Raw genomic sequence first — 18,106 nt, 5'->3', positions numbered from 1 at the left:
CTTTTGCCTGAGGTCAGTAAGTGTCAAAGTGGAACATTCCCACTAAAAGTCCAAAAGGACACATCACATCTGCTCATAGTGACATTTTTGCCACGCCACCTACTATGATAAAGTACAGTTTTGTTTTGCTGGTGCACCTGTACTGCCATGCACAAAGTCTGCAGTCCTTTTCTGTTTTTAAAAAAAAAAAAAATTTTTAAAAGGACTGCTTGTTGGTGTCAAGGGTTTCCTTATTGGTCTCATAACACCAAACTTCATGTGGCACCTCTGCTCTGCCAGTCCTTTCCTGCACCTGTCCAACAATGACATGATTCTTTTATTTTTACTACCTAAAACGACATATTAATACTTTCATAAACAGTTCATATGATGCCACAAGCCCTTGCTGACAGCTTGATGATGGAGGTGAGGATGAAGGGCAGCACGGAGGATTTAGAGCTTGTCAACAGTTGTCACAGGGAACGCTCTCACTCTCTCAGTCTTTTTTCTTTCACTCTTTCTCTCCCTCTCCGTCCGTGCCGTCTCCTGCTACACTGTTAATTAACACCCAGGGATCTCTCATCTGACACACAGTGGGCTGCTTGGGTTTCATCCGTGGTGAGCAACAAGTTGTTTGGCTTCAGGGAAAGTGGTTTCTGTCTCACTGCTGTGCTATTTAGCTCGTGACCACATTGTGGGATTTGGAGAGAACTCTCAAGATGTGGTCAGAACTCCCAACTTTCACAAAATATATAGCACTAGCTTTTCTAAGTAGTATATTTTACTCAGCATGAATCCACTTGCAAACTGTATTTTTTTACTTCAAGAGTTGGAAGTTTGCCTTTGAATGCATGAAGTTTGCGCACAGTGACTTGAATCAGAACACTGGTGAACGCAGGTGACTTGAATCAGAACACTGGAACAAGCTGTGTCCAACAGTTTTGAAGGTTAATACGGTTATTGAAAGCATTCCTGATATGATGTTTTTGCAAAGCTGGACTTGAAATGAAGACCGACCCTTTTTAAGAGTTTGAAAATACACTGAGTTCTGTTAATGATGGACATTAACAAGACCTGGAATGACGATAGATGGCTTTTACCTTCATCGACTTTGTACGGATATGTCTTTGCACAGTTATTCAGAAGTAACACACAGATAATTGTATCCAACATTAATCTACATTGTCAACAAATGCTAATGCAGATCCTTGTACGCTGTGATGTGATGCTCTGCAACATGTCGTGCAGACAGTGCTGAGAGTATTGTAAACTATGGAGTCAGAGAGGACTGTGCTGGAAAAAACAACCTGATGATGACTTTGCATTATATGTCCTGGAAAATGTTTAGAGGGGTGCCCCAGTAGTTCAACTGGTATAACATGTCTCCTATGCCCAAAGCTGAATCTGTCTAACCCTGGCCCTACTACCAAAATGGGTATCTATGGGTCTCCATAGTTTCAAGTTTCATAACCATTTTTTCTAGTTGTTTGACGAGATTATACCAGCTGCATTAGCATACAGGGGGCCTGCTCTCCCTTAACCTAACCTTCAGATTAGTAGGTTAAACTGAATTTAAATATCAAGGAAAACAGTCAGCTAGAAACAGTCCTTCTCCTAACCTGCCATCCCTACTCATGCAGACCCCAGCTCTAGCAGTACAGTTGAGGTTAGGACTCCAGTGAGCTCCATGCTGCTGTCATGTGTTGAGCAGATCCATATGTAGTGGTGTGTTTACTCATGTCAAATGGCTCATTTGCCCTGTAGTCTGCTGCTGCAGGCCTACCGCCATCTCCACCGAGAAAAAATACATTCAACTTAATTGATTCAGGCAGTATGGACTAAAATTACCACGCATACGAATATGTATCAGCAGATACTAAGGTTGTGATATTTTAAGAGAATAGTCGTATGTGTCTGGCTCTGGGGTAAAGGCTATTTTTTATAATTTGGTGGTGACTTGAGTAGCTGTTACTACTAAAATTGATTCTTTTGGACATGGTGTTTCTTTTGGCTCCACTTTCCCGACTTTGCCAGCGCTCAGTGTCAGAGTTCATTTGTTATCATGTTTTAAAATAACAGAAGACCTCATGCTGCGTAACTGTCTAAATGATTGCCAGTGACACCAATGTGGGGAATCCAGGGACTAAAGTTTTTCTCCTTTAAATGGTTAGGCCCAAGAAACAGAGCCCCGACTTCTTTAACTCAGAGGAATTTTTGACAACGCTGGTTGTTTTTCTGCACTGGTGCGGTTCCTTGACATATGGATCCCAGCGGCCAGGCGTGAGGTTTATAAACAGAAGACCAAGCTTTGGAAGCCCCCGGGCTTCTTCTGTCAGCAAGAATTTTACTCTGTGTGAGGCTGCGAGTGTGCTGGTGTTCAGACGGGTGGGCCGTAGATGACAAATCTGGTATTAGTGGGAAGAAGTGGAGGGGAGTGTTGGATGGAAAAGATGCTTGTTACGTAACCGTGCCGGCTATCTATCAGCCTGTGCAGAGTGGAGGAGGTGTGACATCCATGGACAGGCTGTTCCCCAGAAGAGACGAATTCGGCCGCACTCCTCGTGGTTGGATCAGGCTGTCTGAGTGGTTTATATCTCACCCTCTGTGTTTCGGTTGGACGATTGCCCCGCGTCATGTCACCATCACGTTTGCCCAGGGCATTATTCCCTTACAGACGCTTCTGAAATATAAATATTGTCTTCTATTACAGTCTAATAGTAGTCTGCAGTTGCTTCCAATTCCTGCAGCCCTATGTAATCGTCTCATGGGGACATTTTGGGTCGAATACCATAGGTCGCTTCTTGGGATGGTTATGAAACACACTTATCCCCAGCCCCCCGAGTGCCATCAGCCAAAGCTTGCCAGCCTCTGTGTCCAGTTATCCTTATTTAGCGTTACTGAGTTGTAGGGACACATACTTCCTCCCTGGCAGGACATGAAAGATAATACGGCTCATTATTGTCCCATTCTAGATACAGTTAGATGGAGGACAACTGCAGCATGCTGCACAATGACCTCTATGAATTGACCCGTTGGCCTCTTCACATCTCTGGTGTCTATTTTCCCTGCTCACCTGAGCCTCGGGGGCCTGAGATGTGCCTCCCAAGTCATGGTTCGTCTTCTGTCTCCAGAGACATACTTAAGCAATGACATCTTGTCTGCTGAAAACTGGCTGAAGGCTTATTTTAGTTCAACCTAGTTATACTTGTGCATGTTTACCTTAAAAGGAAACTTTGATAAATCCTAGCATGCATAGTCTTTATCCAGCTGATGTTTTACGTGTTTTTGGATTCTCTTATGACACTGATTTGATTTGTTGCCAAGTATGTGAAGCATCCCCCCTTCATCTCGATAGTCGCGTAAGCTTGATTGTTGGAGTTGAGCCCAGTTGTTGTTCATTTAATCAGTTTTTTCTGCCCTTGAGCTTTCTCTTACGTCTCAATGAGGTCCTGCTTGGGCTAAAGGGGCAACAGTAGCCCGAGTTCAGATCCAATATGGCTGCTACGTGCATCGAAAGGGATGTTTAAGATGCAACTGTTGAGTTTATTAGCAGCTTAGTCTTTTTGTGTAATTAAGTCAATCACACCGATGGTATTGTGCGAGTTCTCTCTGTGGAGGTGTTTTCATGTTGTTTTCTGTCAGAAACTATCATGTAGTGTGTTTTTATCGTCTGGTATTAGCTAACAAAACAAAAGTACTCCTGGATTCGTCCATGTTGCTTTTTCCAACTTGCAACTGGAACGCAGTTTCAGAGCAGGCGCCCCTGTTCAGAGGCTACAGTCACTGTCTCACTGGCCGTCTGATCTACTCCCATTCTCCCTGAATCTATTGCCCTTTTTACACATGCAAACTCAATAATTTACAGACAATTTCAGGACAGGCTGCCCCTCTAAAACCTTCCTGAGCTGCCTGTTCATGCATGCACCTCACAGTGTGAGGCAAGACAAAAAAAGATGACACAGAAATGGGGGGAAGAAACGACACAGTCCCTCGCTATGATGACAGTTTTTGCCTGTCATATCATTGCTATTTGCAGTTTGACATATTACCAGTATGGTTAAGAACATATTTGCGAGCAGAAAAGATGACGAAGCTGCTTCATTATGTGCACGTACGATTACAGCGGTTGCTCACCAATCTTATGATATAAACATCATTCCTTTGGTCTGTCTCTAACATTGTCTACACCTGCTTCTTGTGTATCTTTGGAAAAATCAAGGGTGTCACCTAAGGCGTTTTTCCTTGTAGAATTAAAGTATGTCACCTGCGCTGTAAACATCTCGTTCCTGGCAGAGTCGAGTTTGAGCAATCAGAACTGCAGAGAAAAGCTGGCCAAATCTCTCTCATGAGAGCAGCATGTTTTTCACCCAGGCGGTCCTGGTTCAGCAAAAAAACGTCTACTCCTTTTCTCCAGCCCAGCTTCTGGTCTGCTTATATTCTTGTACATTTTGCACATGTCTTTCACAGATTTTTAATATACCAGTCAGGAAGGCACAAACATCTGCAAGACGTTTGTAAAATTAGCAAGCTGATAGAAGATATTCGTGACACTCTTCTCAAGCTTCTCCTGAGGTGACCCACACTTGTGTTTTAATGTGCCTTTAATGAGGTTACACTACATGTTTTGCTGACTTTTAGCCACAATTAGCCCGCAGGCAGAAAAGCAGAACATTGGTCTGGCGCCCTTCTCCTGCTTGAAAAATATCTTTCTGACAGAGTCGGCCTGGAAAACAGCTCGTGTGGTTTTCATGGTAGCAATAATAATGCACAGTCTTAATACTCTACCAGACCACAATCTCTCATATAGAATTACTTGGCATTTGTCAGCTCTAATTGGTTGAAAGCACTCTGCTCTTGTGTGTGTGTGTGTGTGTGTGTGTGTGTGTGTGTGTGTGTGTGTGTGTGTGTGTGTGTGTGTGTGTGTGTGTGTGTGTGTGTGTGTGTGTGTGTGTGTGTGTGTGTGTGTGTGTGTGTGTGTGTGTGTGTGTGTGTGTGTGTGTGTGTGTGTGTGTGTGTGTGTGGTCTAAATTTGTGTGTGGTTGAATGATCGAAAGGGAAAAGTAATCTCTTTGGTGATTGCAATATGTCTGCGATAGTGATGACAGCAGAGACTAAGTTCAATGGATGTTATTGAGGCAAAAGCAGTAACCATGACATTTTTGATTTTATGTGTGTTCGTGTGTTTCTTGGTGTTTGGATGTTTTTTTTCTCTGAGCTCCATTTACCAGTTTGTGCATGGATGTGACCCGCGCAGAACCAAAATGGTGTTAAACCTCTGTTGGCCATATGTGATTAAAACCTGGCTCATGGCTTTTAACGTCACATGTCTGTGTTTTGACCAGCCATGGGGAACAAGGCGCCACGACAGTCCTAATAAAACCTGACCATGTGCTCACACTTAAACATACAGAAAGGAACAGAACTGAGAGTAGACAGCTGGGCAGATGGTCTGTAAGACGGCACCGTGGCCTGACTGGAGGTGCTGATGTGATGAGTCTTGTGTCTGAGGCTTGGACTGAGGAGTACGCCTGACTGAGGGCAGACACATCACACAGTTTGGAGAAAACTCTTTGCTGACGCACGTGGTGCTTAAGAATGCAGATTGGAATTCTGGATGGTCTCTTTGTTGCGTCTGCAGGAATTGATCTTTCTGTGTTATTGCTGTATGATGATGAAACCAAACTTCCTGCTATAGCATTGTCTATTTGCTCCTGGTTTTAAGCCCCAACAGAACACTGCAAATCAAACCTCAAAGAACTAGAAAACTCATGTGTCCCCTGTGTCAGGGCCAAGAAGTTGCACTGTACAGACTGCAAAGACTACAGCAGACTGCCAACTTGCAAAATATGTTCTGCCTCTAACTGAGGAGGTTGTCACAAATGCAGAACATTTGCCACTGCTGAGCTGTAGGCAGAGTAATCTAAGTCTGGCATGACTGACAGGAGATGTAATCCAGTTTGAAGAGGTTTAATGAAAAAAAGTTGTAAATTACATCGTCACATGGAAACATGTGCTCCCGGCCTAGTGCAGCTTTCTCTCTCTCTCTGCAAGTCAACTGAACGTGATGTCACTCAATCTTTTGAAGGGGGCATGTGCATGGCAAACAGAGCTTACATCAGAATGAGTCTGCTTAATTAAAAACCCCTAAATTCAAACTACTATACAAACCGTACACCCTACAGCTTTAAGTCTTTTAAGGTGTTTTAATACTTGATTGTGAAGGTCCTGGTAATATTTGAAAATGACCTCTTTACTGTCATTACAGTTTGATACAAATATTACTGAACTCTGAGTGATTCTTTAAAGCACATGCTTTTCCAAGTGAGGTTTGCTCTGTGCTCAGAGAATCATGTAAAATACCTCCCGAGTGTTCCAGCCTTTTGGATGCCACATTTCATCACTGGAAACATGTTGTTCTTACACTCATGGTAATACAGCCACAAATAGTGTGAAGTGTCTAAACGGATGCAGTATTAATATTAACCATAGTCTGTTCTTCTTAATATAGCCATGTCTGTTCTTAGTACGTGTCTGCTGTTAATGCCGGGCAATTAACACTTCATAATATCGACTAACCTCTAATTTTATCCCTGCTCCTTAAACCAAACAGAGCTGGTGTTGGAAAGCACCTGGCACTGACTTTATGTTTTTTTTTTACCACCACAGCAGCGTGTCTCCTTAAAGAAAAAAGGGAATGAGCTGTATCATTTTCACAGCTGGTTTATTTATTAAAGAAACATACATCAAGCAAAGGGAAATCTGATGCAATGCATGACATCAATCACTGCTTCTTCACTGTAATGCTCAGTTACAAGTTGTTAATGTTAATCAGTGAATTTTTCTCTTTCTTGAATGGGAGCCATGCTCTTTTACCATTACCCTGTTATGAAAAGATTTGACTCTACAAGGTAAATTAGATCGCTTGATATTAAGTGTGATCTGTTCAGTCGTATTAATCTTGTTTGGAGTACATATGTGTCCAACCTCACAAATTCTTTAATCAAGGTTCCCTGTAGTGTGTGATTTTTGTTGTTGTTTTCTTCTAAAAAAAAAACTCATTCAATGTGTATGCCTTCCCTCTGGCGACAGATGTGTCCATCTGTTTGCTATTTGTATTCCACATTTGCAAACATGTATTCTTAAGAAGTGGTAACCTGAAAAATGATTTCAAGCAATAATATGGAATAAATGATGAAGTGATGTTGTTTTTTAGCATGAAGATCAACGATCATCTTTACTCTAACATTGTCAACATTTTTGATACTTTTCAACCAAAGCTGCCTTGAGCGCAAGAGAGCAAGCACTTTAGTACAAATACTTGCCATTGTATTTGTGTCACATATTTGTGCAACGAAGTCCGGGCACACACATTTGGATTTCAGTCGTTTGTTGTGTAGTGTACAGAGGGACACGATGGCCAATCGCAGCCTGATCAGCTACAGATTAATTTTTGCCATGCAGTGTTTCCCCTTGGTTTACAGCTTTTTTACGCTGACACAAACACTTGAAGGAATCTTGGTGTTCATGCGTTACTTTTAATGACAGATGTCCTTTTCTATTGGAAAGGTAGCGGGCCGCCCCCCTAATATATGGTAGGGGAAACACTGCCATGTTTGAAATGTTGGTCGTACGACTGCACACGCTCGCACAGGGAGAGCAGAGCCACAATCTGATTACCCAACTTCAGCGCTTTTTCTTCTGATTGCACCTGCACATACTGTCACTGAAATCACCATGACAACAGCAGGAAAGCCTGTTTATTGCATCTTCCCCTCCTGTCATGAAAGACATGAATGAGAGAACGGTTTTGCAGGAAGTATCTGCAGACCTCCAGCTGAGACAGCATATTTGTTTTGATTTAGCTTGTTTGTAAGCTTGTGTGTGATGGTGGTGCTGAGTGTTGTCAATGTTTCTTGACAGTGTTTCTATTTGAGCTATGCATTGGAGACAAATGAAATACACATACTGTAGATCTGACTGCAACATCCACCTGGGATTTTTTTGGAGAAAACTTTATTGACAGTTGTCAGTGCTCCTGATTGAACACTTACAGTGTGAGCACTCAAGTCATGCGTGACAATCAGACTGTACAGTGTGAGCATTATTTGTGAGCTTTGGTTGTGCATTGTAAATGATTGACATTTTCACTATGAGATTTTTACAATCGTACAGTGTGGAGGATTTGCCTGCAACTTTTGTTAATTAAAAAAGAACAAATAATTAACCCAATATTGGCTTCCCAGGACTTCTATCTTTGATGACGGTAGTAGTCAAGGTAAAAAACTGATTCTGCTTTAGTGTAAAAACGTTGGAACGACTGTGTGTTGTATCACCAGTGTGCTTGTGCATGATCATGGTTTTCAAAAAAACAAGAATCAGCTAATAAAAACAAAACACATCTTCCATTAGCCCCAGGCACTTGTCATTTCAGCAGTGCTCTCATTCAGTCGTAGCTTCTTGTCTGAGAAGATGTCCTGTTGTGTTTGAAGAAACCCAGCAGGGTGTTTGTTAACTCAGGAATTCTTTGGTCATAGTGAACAAAGCTCATCTCCACATGACTCCAGTCTCCCCTCACTGCCATGTCCATGTAATGATGGTGATACCTCCTTATTGGTTGCAGACTGCAGATAAATGATCTCATCAGTGGGGATGTAAACCGTTTTTATGATGCCCATGTTCTCCTGCTGTTGTTCTCTCTGATGTAAGACTATGTAAGGACAATGGAACTCTTAATGGGAACCAGTACAAACAGTCCTAATTAACTGCTGACACAGTGCTCACCTTAAAATGAAGGTCATGGTTATTAAGGTTTCTTATAAAGCATATGCACAGACTGGTTTGTTGCATGCTTTGTCAGCTCTAAAAATGGATAATTCATATAATTAATCAAGATTTCCCGCTCTCCTTTATTACTCTCAGGGGGGCAAAAGACAAACGTGTCTGCTAAATGAAATTGTAGAATCATAGCAAGTGAAATGCCCTCTCCTATAACCTGCTCTGTTCACACATCATGCTAAACTCAGTGGTTTGCAGGTTGAATGTCTGGATCAACAGATTTGGACATCTACCTTCTCATGTGCAGCTCCTCTGGGTAATGTCCCGACATGTTTGGAGTGCAATGCATGTTTGAAAGTGAGTTTAACGTTTGTAACCAGATTTTTTGTAACAAATTTTGGTCAAATTTTCAAATTCTGTTTAATTAAATTAAAGGTTTGAGGAGACCTTTAGTTTAGATTTCTTGATTTGCTTTTAACGTCAACATTGAATTGTCCAGCTTATCTGTAGTTGCCTAATTTTTATAGAATCTATATTTGTGATTACCTATAAATACCAAGTTGTATTGGTTGATTTTCTTGATGTGTAGAGTGACTATCTTTAGTGAGGCAAAATGTTCACAGGGAAACTCCCACGGCTGTATTCCTGACAGACATGCTGCTTTCAACCCAAAGATCGGTTACGTAACTCTGAGAACTGGAAATCAAATGGTGTAAATCAAATCAAGTCGTTCTCAGATTTCTATCCTCTTTCCGGGAACTTTATATTTTCACAACATATGTTATCTAGTTACAACACATTTCAGACCACCAGCATCTAGAGTGAACCTTGTTGTGCAGCATCAGCACAAATGGTATCAAAAGCAGCAGCAGTCATTAAAGTGTGGAGTGTGTTTGTTCTGTTTCTTTTTATTTGTTACCATGTGTTTTACTCTAAAAAGAAGTTAGAGTTTTTTGATTTGCAGAACGAAGCCTCAGCCCGCAGCTTAAACATGTGGAGGTAATTTCAGATAACAGGCAGACCTGTCTGTGTCATGCACTCACTAAGACCACAGCAGTTTAAGAGTTGTTTATCTGCCGTGTTTTACTTCACATCCTGTCTGGATTACTGTGGTCCAAGTGCATGAGTCTGTCCTTCTTTTCTCTAGACCTTCAGTGACTCCAAGGTGAAGGAGTTTATTATACTGAGACAATATAAAGCCTGCTGTCTATTGTAAAAAAAAAAAAAAATCAATTCTGAACTTGTATTTTATCATAATCATAAGAGTGATTCTACGGCGCTCGTTACAAGCACGCGTCAAGCTGTACAGAATCGATCAACCCGGACAGGAAGTCAGCAAAGGAAACGCACAGAACGTCCGGTCCATTTCAAAATAAAACACAACATACAGACTCACAACCGTTTATCGTTTGCATGCCTCAGTCTGACTCTGTATTTCTCAGTATTTATTTTACAAATGTAACAATTCAACTACCACCTAAGAGTGAGATTGTTAAATATTCACTACCAACCTGGAGCAACTCACACTTTCAATAACTGCTTCCAATTAATACATAAAACACCAATCAAATCAGTTTTAATCCCATCTTCAGATATGGAAACACATTTAACATTTCTGTCTTCCTTCATCGGTCAGTCAGGCTCAGGTGTTCAAGTTTTGTGCAAAATAGTTATAGGACTGATAAGTAACTCTGACACCTAGTGTTTAAAATGGGTACTGCAGTCAAAATTAAAATCAATGGAGAGCGCTGTCTCCCCCTCCTCTCTAGAGTCAATGTGCATACAAGTTGCCATTTCATGGACACTGTAGCTTCAGTGTTTAGCCAGCTCTGCATCAGTCTGAAACCTTTCTGTGTTCTAACCTCTCTCCCTTTTTTGAAAGAATCTCCAATATTTCTCCTAGTTTGAGCACGTTTCTGCTCGTGGAGCTTCAGTAATAAGAAAAATGTTGAGGCTTTTTACGTCAAGTAGAATCACTTCTATCTGAACCAGTTCATTTGTTCGCTTTCATCGCTGTAACACCTGTTGGTTTGCCATTTACCAGGCAAAGCGAGGGGCAAAATGGCTGTGTGGGGATGCCACCTACTTCACTGGTGAAAATCTAAACTTTAGGAGGACATACAAGCACAGGCTGCTGTGTTGTTGTCAGCACTTCAACATAGCATGTTTCCTTTATGTATGATGATATATTAAGGTCTTTTCATAAGTTAATTCAGTAAATATCTTTACATATTGGACATTTAAAAGTGCTGGTCTTAAAACTTCCCACGTTTTATAATGATTTATTTTCCCCAATTTGCCATCACCAAAGAGGAAAACCTAATTTTATAAAACCCAATATATGAGAGGAACTTGGTCTGCTTCTTAAAACCCTTCTATCATGTTTCCCTTTTGATTCAGCTGATATAAATGATATTACACATTAGTGATGATAACTGATAAAAAAATATAAATAAGAATACTCTGAGTAGAATCACGCTACCAACCAGTTATACCCCACACAATGTGGATATATGAAGCATGTCTTCCTAAAGTATTATCGCACTTGCTCTGCATTGCTGATACTGTTGGTGATATGAAATTGATTACTTGATATTGTGCAGATCATTTGACAGATTTATGGATACAAACCTGATGATTTGATTTAAGCTGTAGTTGAGCCTTGGACCAACACGTTCTGCATCTTTTGTAATTTTTGTAATCATGCCGTCAGTTCATTTTTAACTGACGGCATGATTACAAAAAGTATTCCTGCTCGGTCTTTAAACGTTTTTCCCCCGTGGATTAAGAAAGTAATCCATCCATCTATTCATGCCTAGCATTTAATATGGTATTGTTTCATTTTCCTAATCATGTTGTGATGGGCGTCAGAAGAATAGAAAGAAAGGTCTGGAATATTTAGGACAGCTGGTCTGCGGCGTGCCTCCAATCAAACGTGTTCCCAGACCAGACTGGGTCTGCAAGTCCATTTAACTGAAGTGTGAAGCTACTTTTAGACACTTAGCTTTAATTTTGGACAATGGTACATGATGTCTGCCATAAATAGCGACATACATTATGGGAAAATACCACTAAAGTATTTTTATTGGTCCACATATGATGAAGGTCTTATGAAGCAATTTCATGGTCTCCAGAAATAACCTCATTAAGCAAAATGTGCTGGAAAGGTGTGCTTATTCTTTATTCTTATGATTACTCCTCTTCATGACTGTGTTCAGCTTTATTTTTAGCCATTTGAGTTATATGGTCAACCACAAAATATGCATCCTATATGCTGTACTGGAAAAATTGGAAAAGTAACAAAAAAAAAAGAGCACGTTTTAAAGAGTCCACTTGGTTGGTATAAGCAACATGAGGGGCTTCTTGGTTTTGTAAGGGCCCACAATGACTGGTGGGCTATTGGTGTAAAATGTAACCAGTTTTGTGCATGTTCCTTTAAGGCAGATGTAGCATCAATATACATTTAACTGTTGTATTTTCTCTTCTGCTCCATGCCTTTTTACATGCAATTTTAATGTCTCTTTTAAGCCCCCCCCCCCCACACACACACACACACACACACACACACACACACACACACACACACACACACACACACACACACACACACACACACACACACTCTGTGTCATGATAAATAAACATGCCTTGCTTATTAAGTTTTTGAAATAATGAAGTTAATTTCAAGGTTTTAAGATGTTTCTAATTTTGAGTTTTTCTGGGACCTGCAATCTTTTTCCAATTTCTAACCTTTAACTCAGTCCATATTTTGCAACTCACATTCTTATTCTGAAAATGAACCACATATGGATTTATTTTTCAATTTTCTTTTTTTTTTAATTTAATTTGAAACTGAACAAAGCATCATAGATTGTACTCTTCAGCTTATTAAATATAATGAAATCATTGTAAAAAATAAATACTACAAGAAACTATCCAACATTTAGTAATAGGCAAGGCTGCTTCACGTCGTCACAATAGAATGGAGTAACAAAATACCCCAAATCCAGTCTCTTTGGTTCAGTGAAACAGTAGCTCACTGTCATAAAGTGCAGAAATATAAATCTATGACACTGTTCCCTCGGGCTCTCAGGGTTGGGAGTGTGTGAAGCTCCATATTAGATCTATCTTTTATTCAAATGAGACACACGCACATAACCTGAGCCGGCACACATTTAATAAATGGCGTTATTTATCTGAAAAGATCTGCATCGAGGCTGCAGACACTTCATTATGAACGTTAGCGCTCCTCCTCCTTTTTAAAAGAGCCACCCAACTGGGCTCCTCTGACTCTGTTCATTAGGCTGAGTCATTTTCCTCCCAAGTGATTTTACTGGTGTAAGTGATTTTGTTTATATTTTTGCTGTGTCAGTAGAAATCACAGTGCAAACTGTATTATCGAAACGCCATTCTCTCCAACTGGAGGGAGTTACACGATGTATTACAATTTCTTATCTTTTCTTTTAGTCTGTTAGGTTTTATTTGTGCACTCACACTTACCCTAACTGAAATTTAAGTGTGTTTACTCGCTGTGTGCACAGCTGCAGCTCATTAATCATCATCCTAACTAACTACAAGTCGTTTTTGTATCATTACTGGGGAACAACAACACTCCTTAAGTTATTTAATTAAGACAAAGTTAGATGTTCTTGAGTGTGCTGCATTGACTCCCCCTGACATCACAGAAACATTTGGATTTGGGACTGGCAGGAAAAGTCCACCTGGAGTCGGGATGAAATAATTGTCTGTTTGTTCACACATGCAACTCAACCGCACCATGTTCGGACAATTTCAGGGGTGCAGTGCATGTTTGAAAAGGGGCTTATATTGAGTGACCACTCCATTGAAATTGAAACTTTGTACAGAACGATTATTAAGAAGGGGAACAGATTAAGAGATGTTGCCTTGATGCACACTTAAGTAAAGTCCATTGCATCAAAAGCAATAGCATAAAAATCATTTTTTAACTAAGTCTGATGACAAGTGGCAGAAACTTGTTGTGTACTGCTGACTGGATGTTGCCATAGAGAATATTTAAAAGCACTACTATTGTAACTCCAGGACAAGATCAGCCAAGAGAGACAAGTCATACATTTTTGTTGCAAAGATCTAAACAAAATAACGTAGTATCTCACAGTGGCTTTAAATGTGATTGCTGACCTAAAACAGAGAAGAATCTTTAGTATTTCTTTATCATTTTAAACACCTTCTTGTGTTCGTAAAGCCTTTGTGATTCTTTTTCTGATTCCATGTTCTGTTATATTCCACTCATAGTTTCAGAAATGCTTAGAATTGGATGCACATCATTCTCTTAGCATCTCCTTAAAATCGGCCTGATCATGTGCTATCCTTAAAAGTTCAAGATGTTACCCCCTAAACCAGCAGTCTGGTGCGTTACCACGTCTGTGTTTTCTCTGCAGTTGTACAACTTGAGGGATTTAAAATACCATCGTTAGGAAGGATTTGGCAACTCTTGCACTGTTATGAAATCCTACAGGACAGAGGTATGTAACATTGTGGCTGGCACACTGAGTCTATCCATAGCTTATGTGACTGCCGCTCTGCAATGTGGTAACAGGCCAGAACAAGGTAATGAAATAACTTCATTAGGGGCCACATGAAGTGAGCAAAAGAAGCAGAACATTAGGCCCAGAGGGAGGTCCTGGCTTCTCTTTAACAGAGCTTTGAGGTTTTAAACAATGTTGCATAACATCATCTGCATGGCGTTAAACATTTTAAGGGTGTCTGCAATTCTTTGAAAACTCTTACAGAATCTGAAATTATCCAATTCAAGGCCTTAAATGATCTCGAAGCATCTTATAATGCATATAGTAATTGTCAGGACTGGTTTTATCTGCACTACTGTCGGCTTGCGAGTGTCTCCCACAGCTTTATGGGCCTGACCCGTACAGTGCTCGAATACTCGAGCTACATTGAGATGTTGTTTTTAGCTTTAGCTTTGTGCTTTAAATAACCACCCCCACTCACCCAGTCTGTTTGGCGACTGGCTGTGTTTCCATCCCTCAGATAGTAAATCTTGGTGTGGAAAAGGTCAGGTCGGTACAGAAGGGGTCAACATCTCCCAGCAATACAACACCTATTGAATTTACTCATCACAAGACCTCAAATCTAGCAGGAACGTGGAAGACTGGAGGGAAATAGGCCCAGGTTGAAATCAGTTTCAGTGTGAGACTGTACCGGGCAGGACTCGCCTGCTGCATGTTAAGTTTCAGATCCGTGTGGGAATGCGATGAGGTATGAATACATTTAAAAGGATTGGCTGGTGTGAAACCAAAATTGTTGAGTTCTGATCAGGTTTGGCATGATGACAAGATCACAACACATTGAACCCACTGACTGAAATTGAGGAGTTGAACCAGCTATTGCAGAGTTCTTTGCTCTTTGATTTGGGATAAAATGGAGCAGGACAATTGCTGATGTAGGGCGCTGCTGGCAGAGGAATCCGTAGCTGTTGCGTCAATCAACTGTGCTAAAACAAAGTGGCTTGCTGATAGCAAAGTTATGTGCTGAAAATGTTCTGAATGAACCAAACATTACATTGACATTCATTATTAACTTGAAACTTCTGTTCTGTGTTTGGCATTTCAGATGGTTGGATGTGAGCGTAGCCAACCTGACCTGCACCAGTTACTGGGTTGCGTACCTGCAGGTGATCCAGGAGGCCGTGTGGCCTGGAGGAGCTCTGCCTACAGAGCCTGTACTTGAACGCAGCCAGCAGGAGAAGGACGACACCAGGCAACAAGCTTTACACTGCCTGATGAGACTCATACCAGGTACATGTTGATACCAAAAGGAAACAAGTTCAACACAAAATCATTGAATAAGAGCCTGACCAGTACACCACATGGCCAGTATTATGGTACAGATTAAGCTTTGTTGTTTATGTAATGTATTAGTATAAAAATTAATATCTGCAGTATCTCTATATCCTATCACTATCTCCAAACTACACTATTAATTTGTTTTGAATTAGGCTTTAACTTCATTGATTAGTCAAGGTTAAAGTAATGCCTCTTCTTACCATAATGAGAGAGGTGGACAAACAGCAAACAGCTGGTTACACATAGTTATGTAACTTCTCTTTGTGTCTCCAGACCTGCTCTCAGACATGTTGGGCTCCGACAAGTACAAACTCAGCTGGCAGACTGCACTCGACTCTCTTCAGGATCCCTACATTAACAGGTGAATATACTCCATACACTCAATAGCAACTGTGCTACTTTAAGTTGCATTTCTTCATAGTTAAGGCGACATAAGAAAGCACTTTGTCATATATTTTTAAAAACATCAAAACTTTTCTCACAGACGTAAATGTGCACCAATAATAAACAGCCCTTAATGTGTTTGAATCACAGAGAGGGATGTCCGTTATATCAGCTTTTTCTGGCCCATCTAATGTGATCCAGTGACCATTTTTAAGTATAAAACGAATAACTACGGTGGCCCCAAAGGTCAACTGTAAAACATTTCAATGAATGCAAATTATTTAATGAAACACAAAAACATTAATTTAATAAACAGGATAAACAGTTGGTATTAATATATGTGTATAGCTATACATAGATGTAAAGATACATACACATGAGAATATATAGTATATGTTTAGACAGAAATCACAGACAAATATGAATAAATATACATAGGCATATAAATACACTATGTATGTAACATTAGCAGATATGAATGTGTGTCCTTATATACAGAGTAAATCTTTGGTTTGAATGTGTATGTATATCATAGATATGAAAATAGATCAGTGGAGGGTATTACAGTATGTACAGTGGATAGTAGACGGAGGTGCTGAGCCTCATGTTGTACATGTGCTGCCACCTTAGGGAGTTCTCTGTAGAGGTCTATATAGTGAGCTCACTGGTACATTTAAAAATCACTGCTGGATAATACTCGCCCAGGATGCTGATAATGACGTCATAACTGTCATGCAATAAAAACGTGCAGCTCAATGCTGGCCTGCAAAATTCTGTTAAAACGAATTAAATGCATATATTATATAAGTGAGTTATATAATGAAATCATATTTCCGTGCCACTACTCGTTTGTTAGTCTCATGCATGCACATGTCCGTCTGCAGTTTCCCATGCAATGCATGATGGTATATGTTTGGTTAGGGATCATCCTTTGTTCTTTCCTTTTTACAATGCAGTGTGGGACACCATGAGTCCACTAGATAGGGTAAAATAATGCTCATTCATAATTGGGACAGCCCCAAAACATGGGGAATTCCCTTTAGTTTACTATATAGTGAGTAGTAGGTGATTTGGGACACATACTGATTATTTTTTAACATATCAGAATTCTCCCCCCAGATTTTTTCTTTATAAATGCAGTCCTATGAAATGTTGATAAATACTGAGTTAATGACATTTTTAGCATACATAATAACCAGCTCATTGTTTTCTAACAACAGACAAATTCAATCAGTACTTCATTTTGCTCGCACCATGCGACAACCTCCATCTCCTGCCCTTCAAGTTTGGTGACTTCTGAAGTCTTCTATGTTACATTTTAGTCGATAGAAATAAAAATAGTTTTGCTTCTCTTAAAGTCATTCAGAGATTGATCTTTTATTCTGCCTGTAAACCCTTATACAACAGTCTCCTCTGGCCTTTATTCTCCTCTCAAATGACTGCATGTGTTTTTGGTCATCACCTTATTCTCAGCATAAGCTGCACGATGTAGGTCAAAGATCTGAACAAATGTGTTTCTGTTGGAGAAGGCAGCTCGAGGAGCCATGATGTCACCGCCCCGGTCATGCAAAGCTCACCGGTCATGTCGACTCTAACATTAAAACATTACCTGATGGTCCTGATAAATCCGCCTGCATGCTTCATATCCTCTGATTCACATGGTGTGCTGTATTTCTGTTAACCATCAGGTGTATCTAATCAAATGGTCAGGGGTTGTTCTTTCTTGATTACGCTCAGACACGAATAGAAGCTCACCTGGATTCATTCAGTGTGGTCTAATTTCTTCACCAAACAAGGTCAGAGTAAAAAACCCGCTGGACACGTCCATAAAGGTTTACAGATGTAGAGACACACTCAGCTCCTTATAATGCTGTGTTTAGTTTTGACAAATAGAGCTCCAGACAGACATCACCATAGAAAAAAATATAGAACACTTTTCATATGCTGAAATCGCCCTCCCATATTCTTAAGAGCTAGATCGTTTAGTGAACTCATGACTGCAAAACCGATGTAGCATCAAGAAACGTTACTTAAAACTTTGATCAAGGTGGGCAGAAATGTGTTTTTTAAGCGGCTCAGTTTGCTTTTGGAGTCTCTGTAATATCCTCCCGATGGTGAGAGTTCAT

At 40.3% G+C, this 18,106-nt stretch overlaps 1 protein-coding gene across 1 annotated transcript in view; it reads left to right on the top strand.

Moving 5' to 3' along the window:
* Window positions 1–18,106, top strand: part of snx19b (sorting nexin 19b) — a 37,651-nt gene that overhangs the window by 14,338 nt on the left and 5,207 nt on the right. Inside the window, exons 12-13 of the mRNA XM_029279521.2 lie at window positions 15,364–15,548; window positions 15,870–15,957. Coding sequence (XP_029135354.2) covers window positions 15,364–15,548; window positions 15,870–15,957 — 273 coding nt within the window. The remainder of the gene's footprint in view (window positions 1–15,363; window positions 15,549–15,869; window positions 15,958–18,106) is intronic.

The sequence above is a fragment of the Labrus bergylta genome, chromosome 11 (genome assembly GCF_963930695.1).
Source record: "Labrus bergylta chromosome 11, fLabBer1.1, whole genome shotgun sequence".
NCBI classification, from domain to species: Eukaryota; Metazoa; Chordata; class Actinopteri; order Labriformes; family Labridae; genus Labrus; species Labrus bergylta.
Note: the sequence above shows the minus strand (reverse complement) of the source record. Positions and strands in the feature narration are given on the sequence as shown.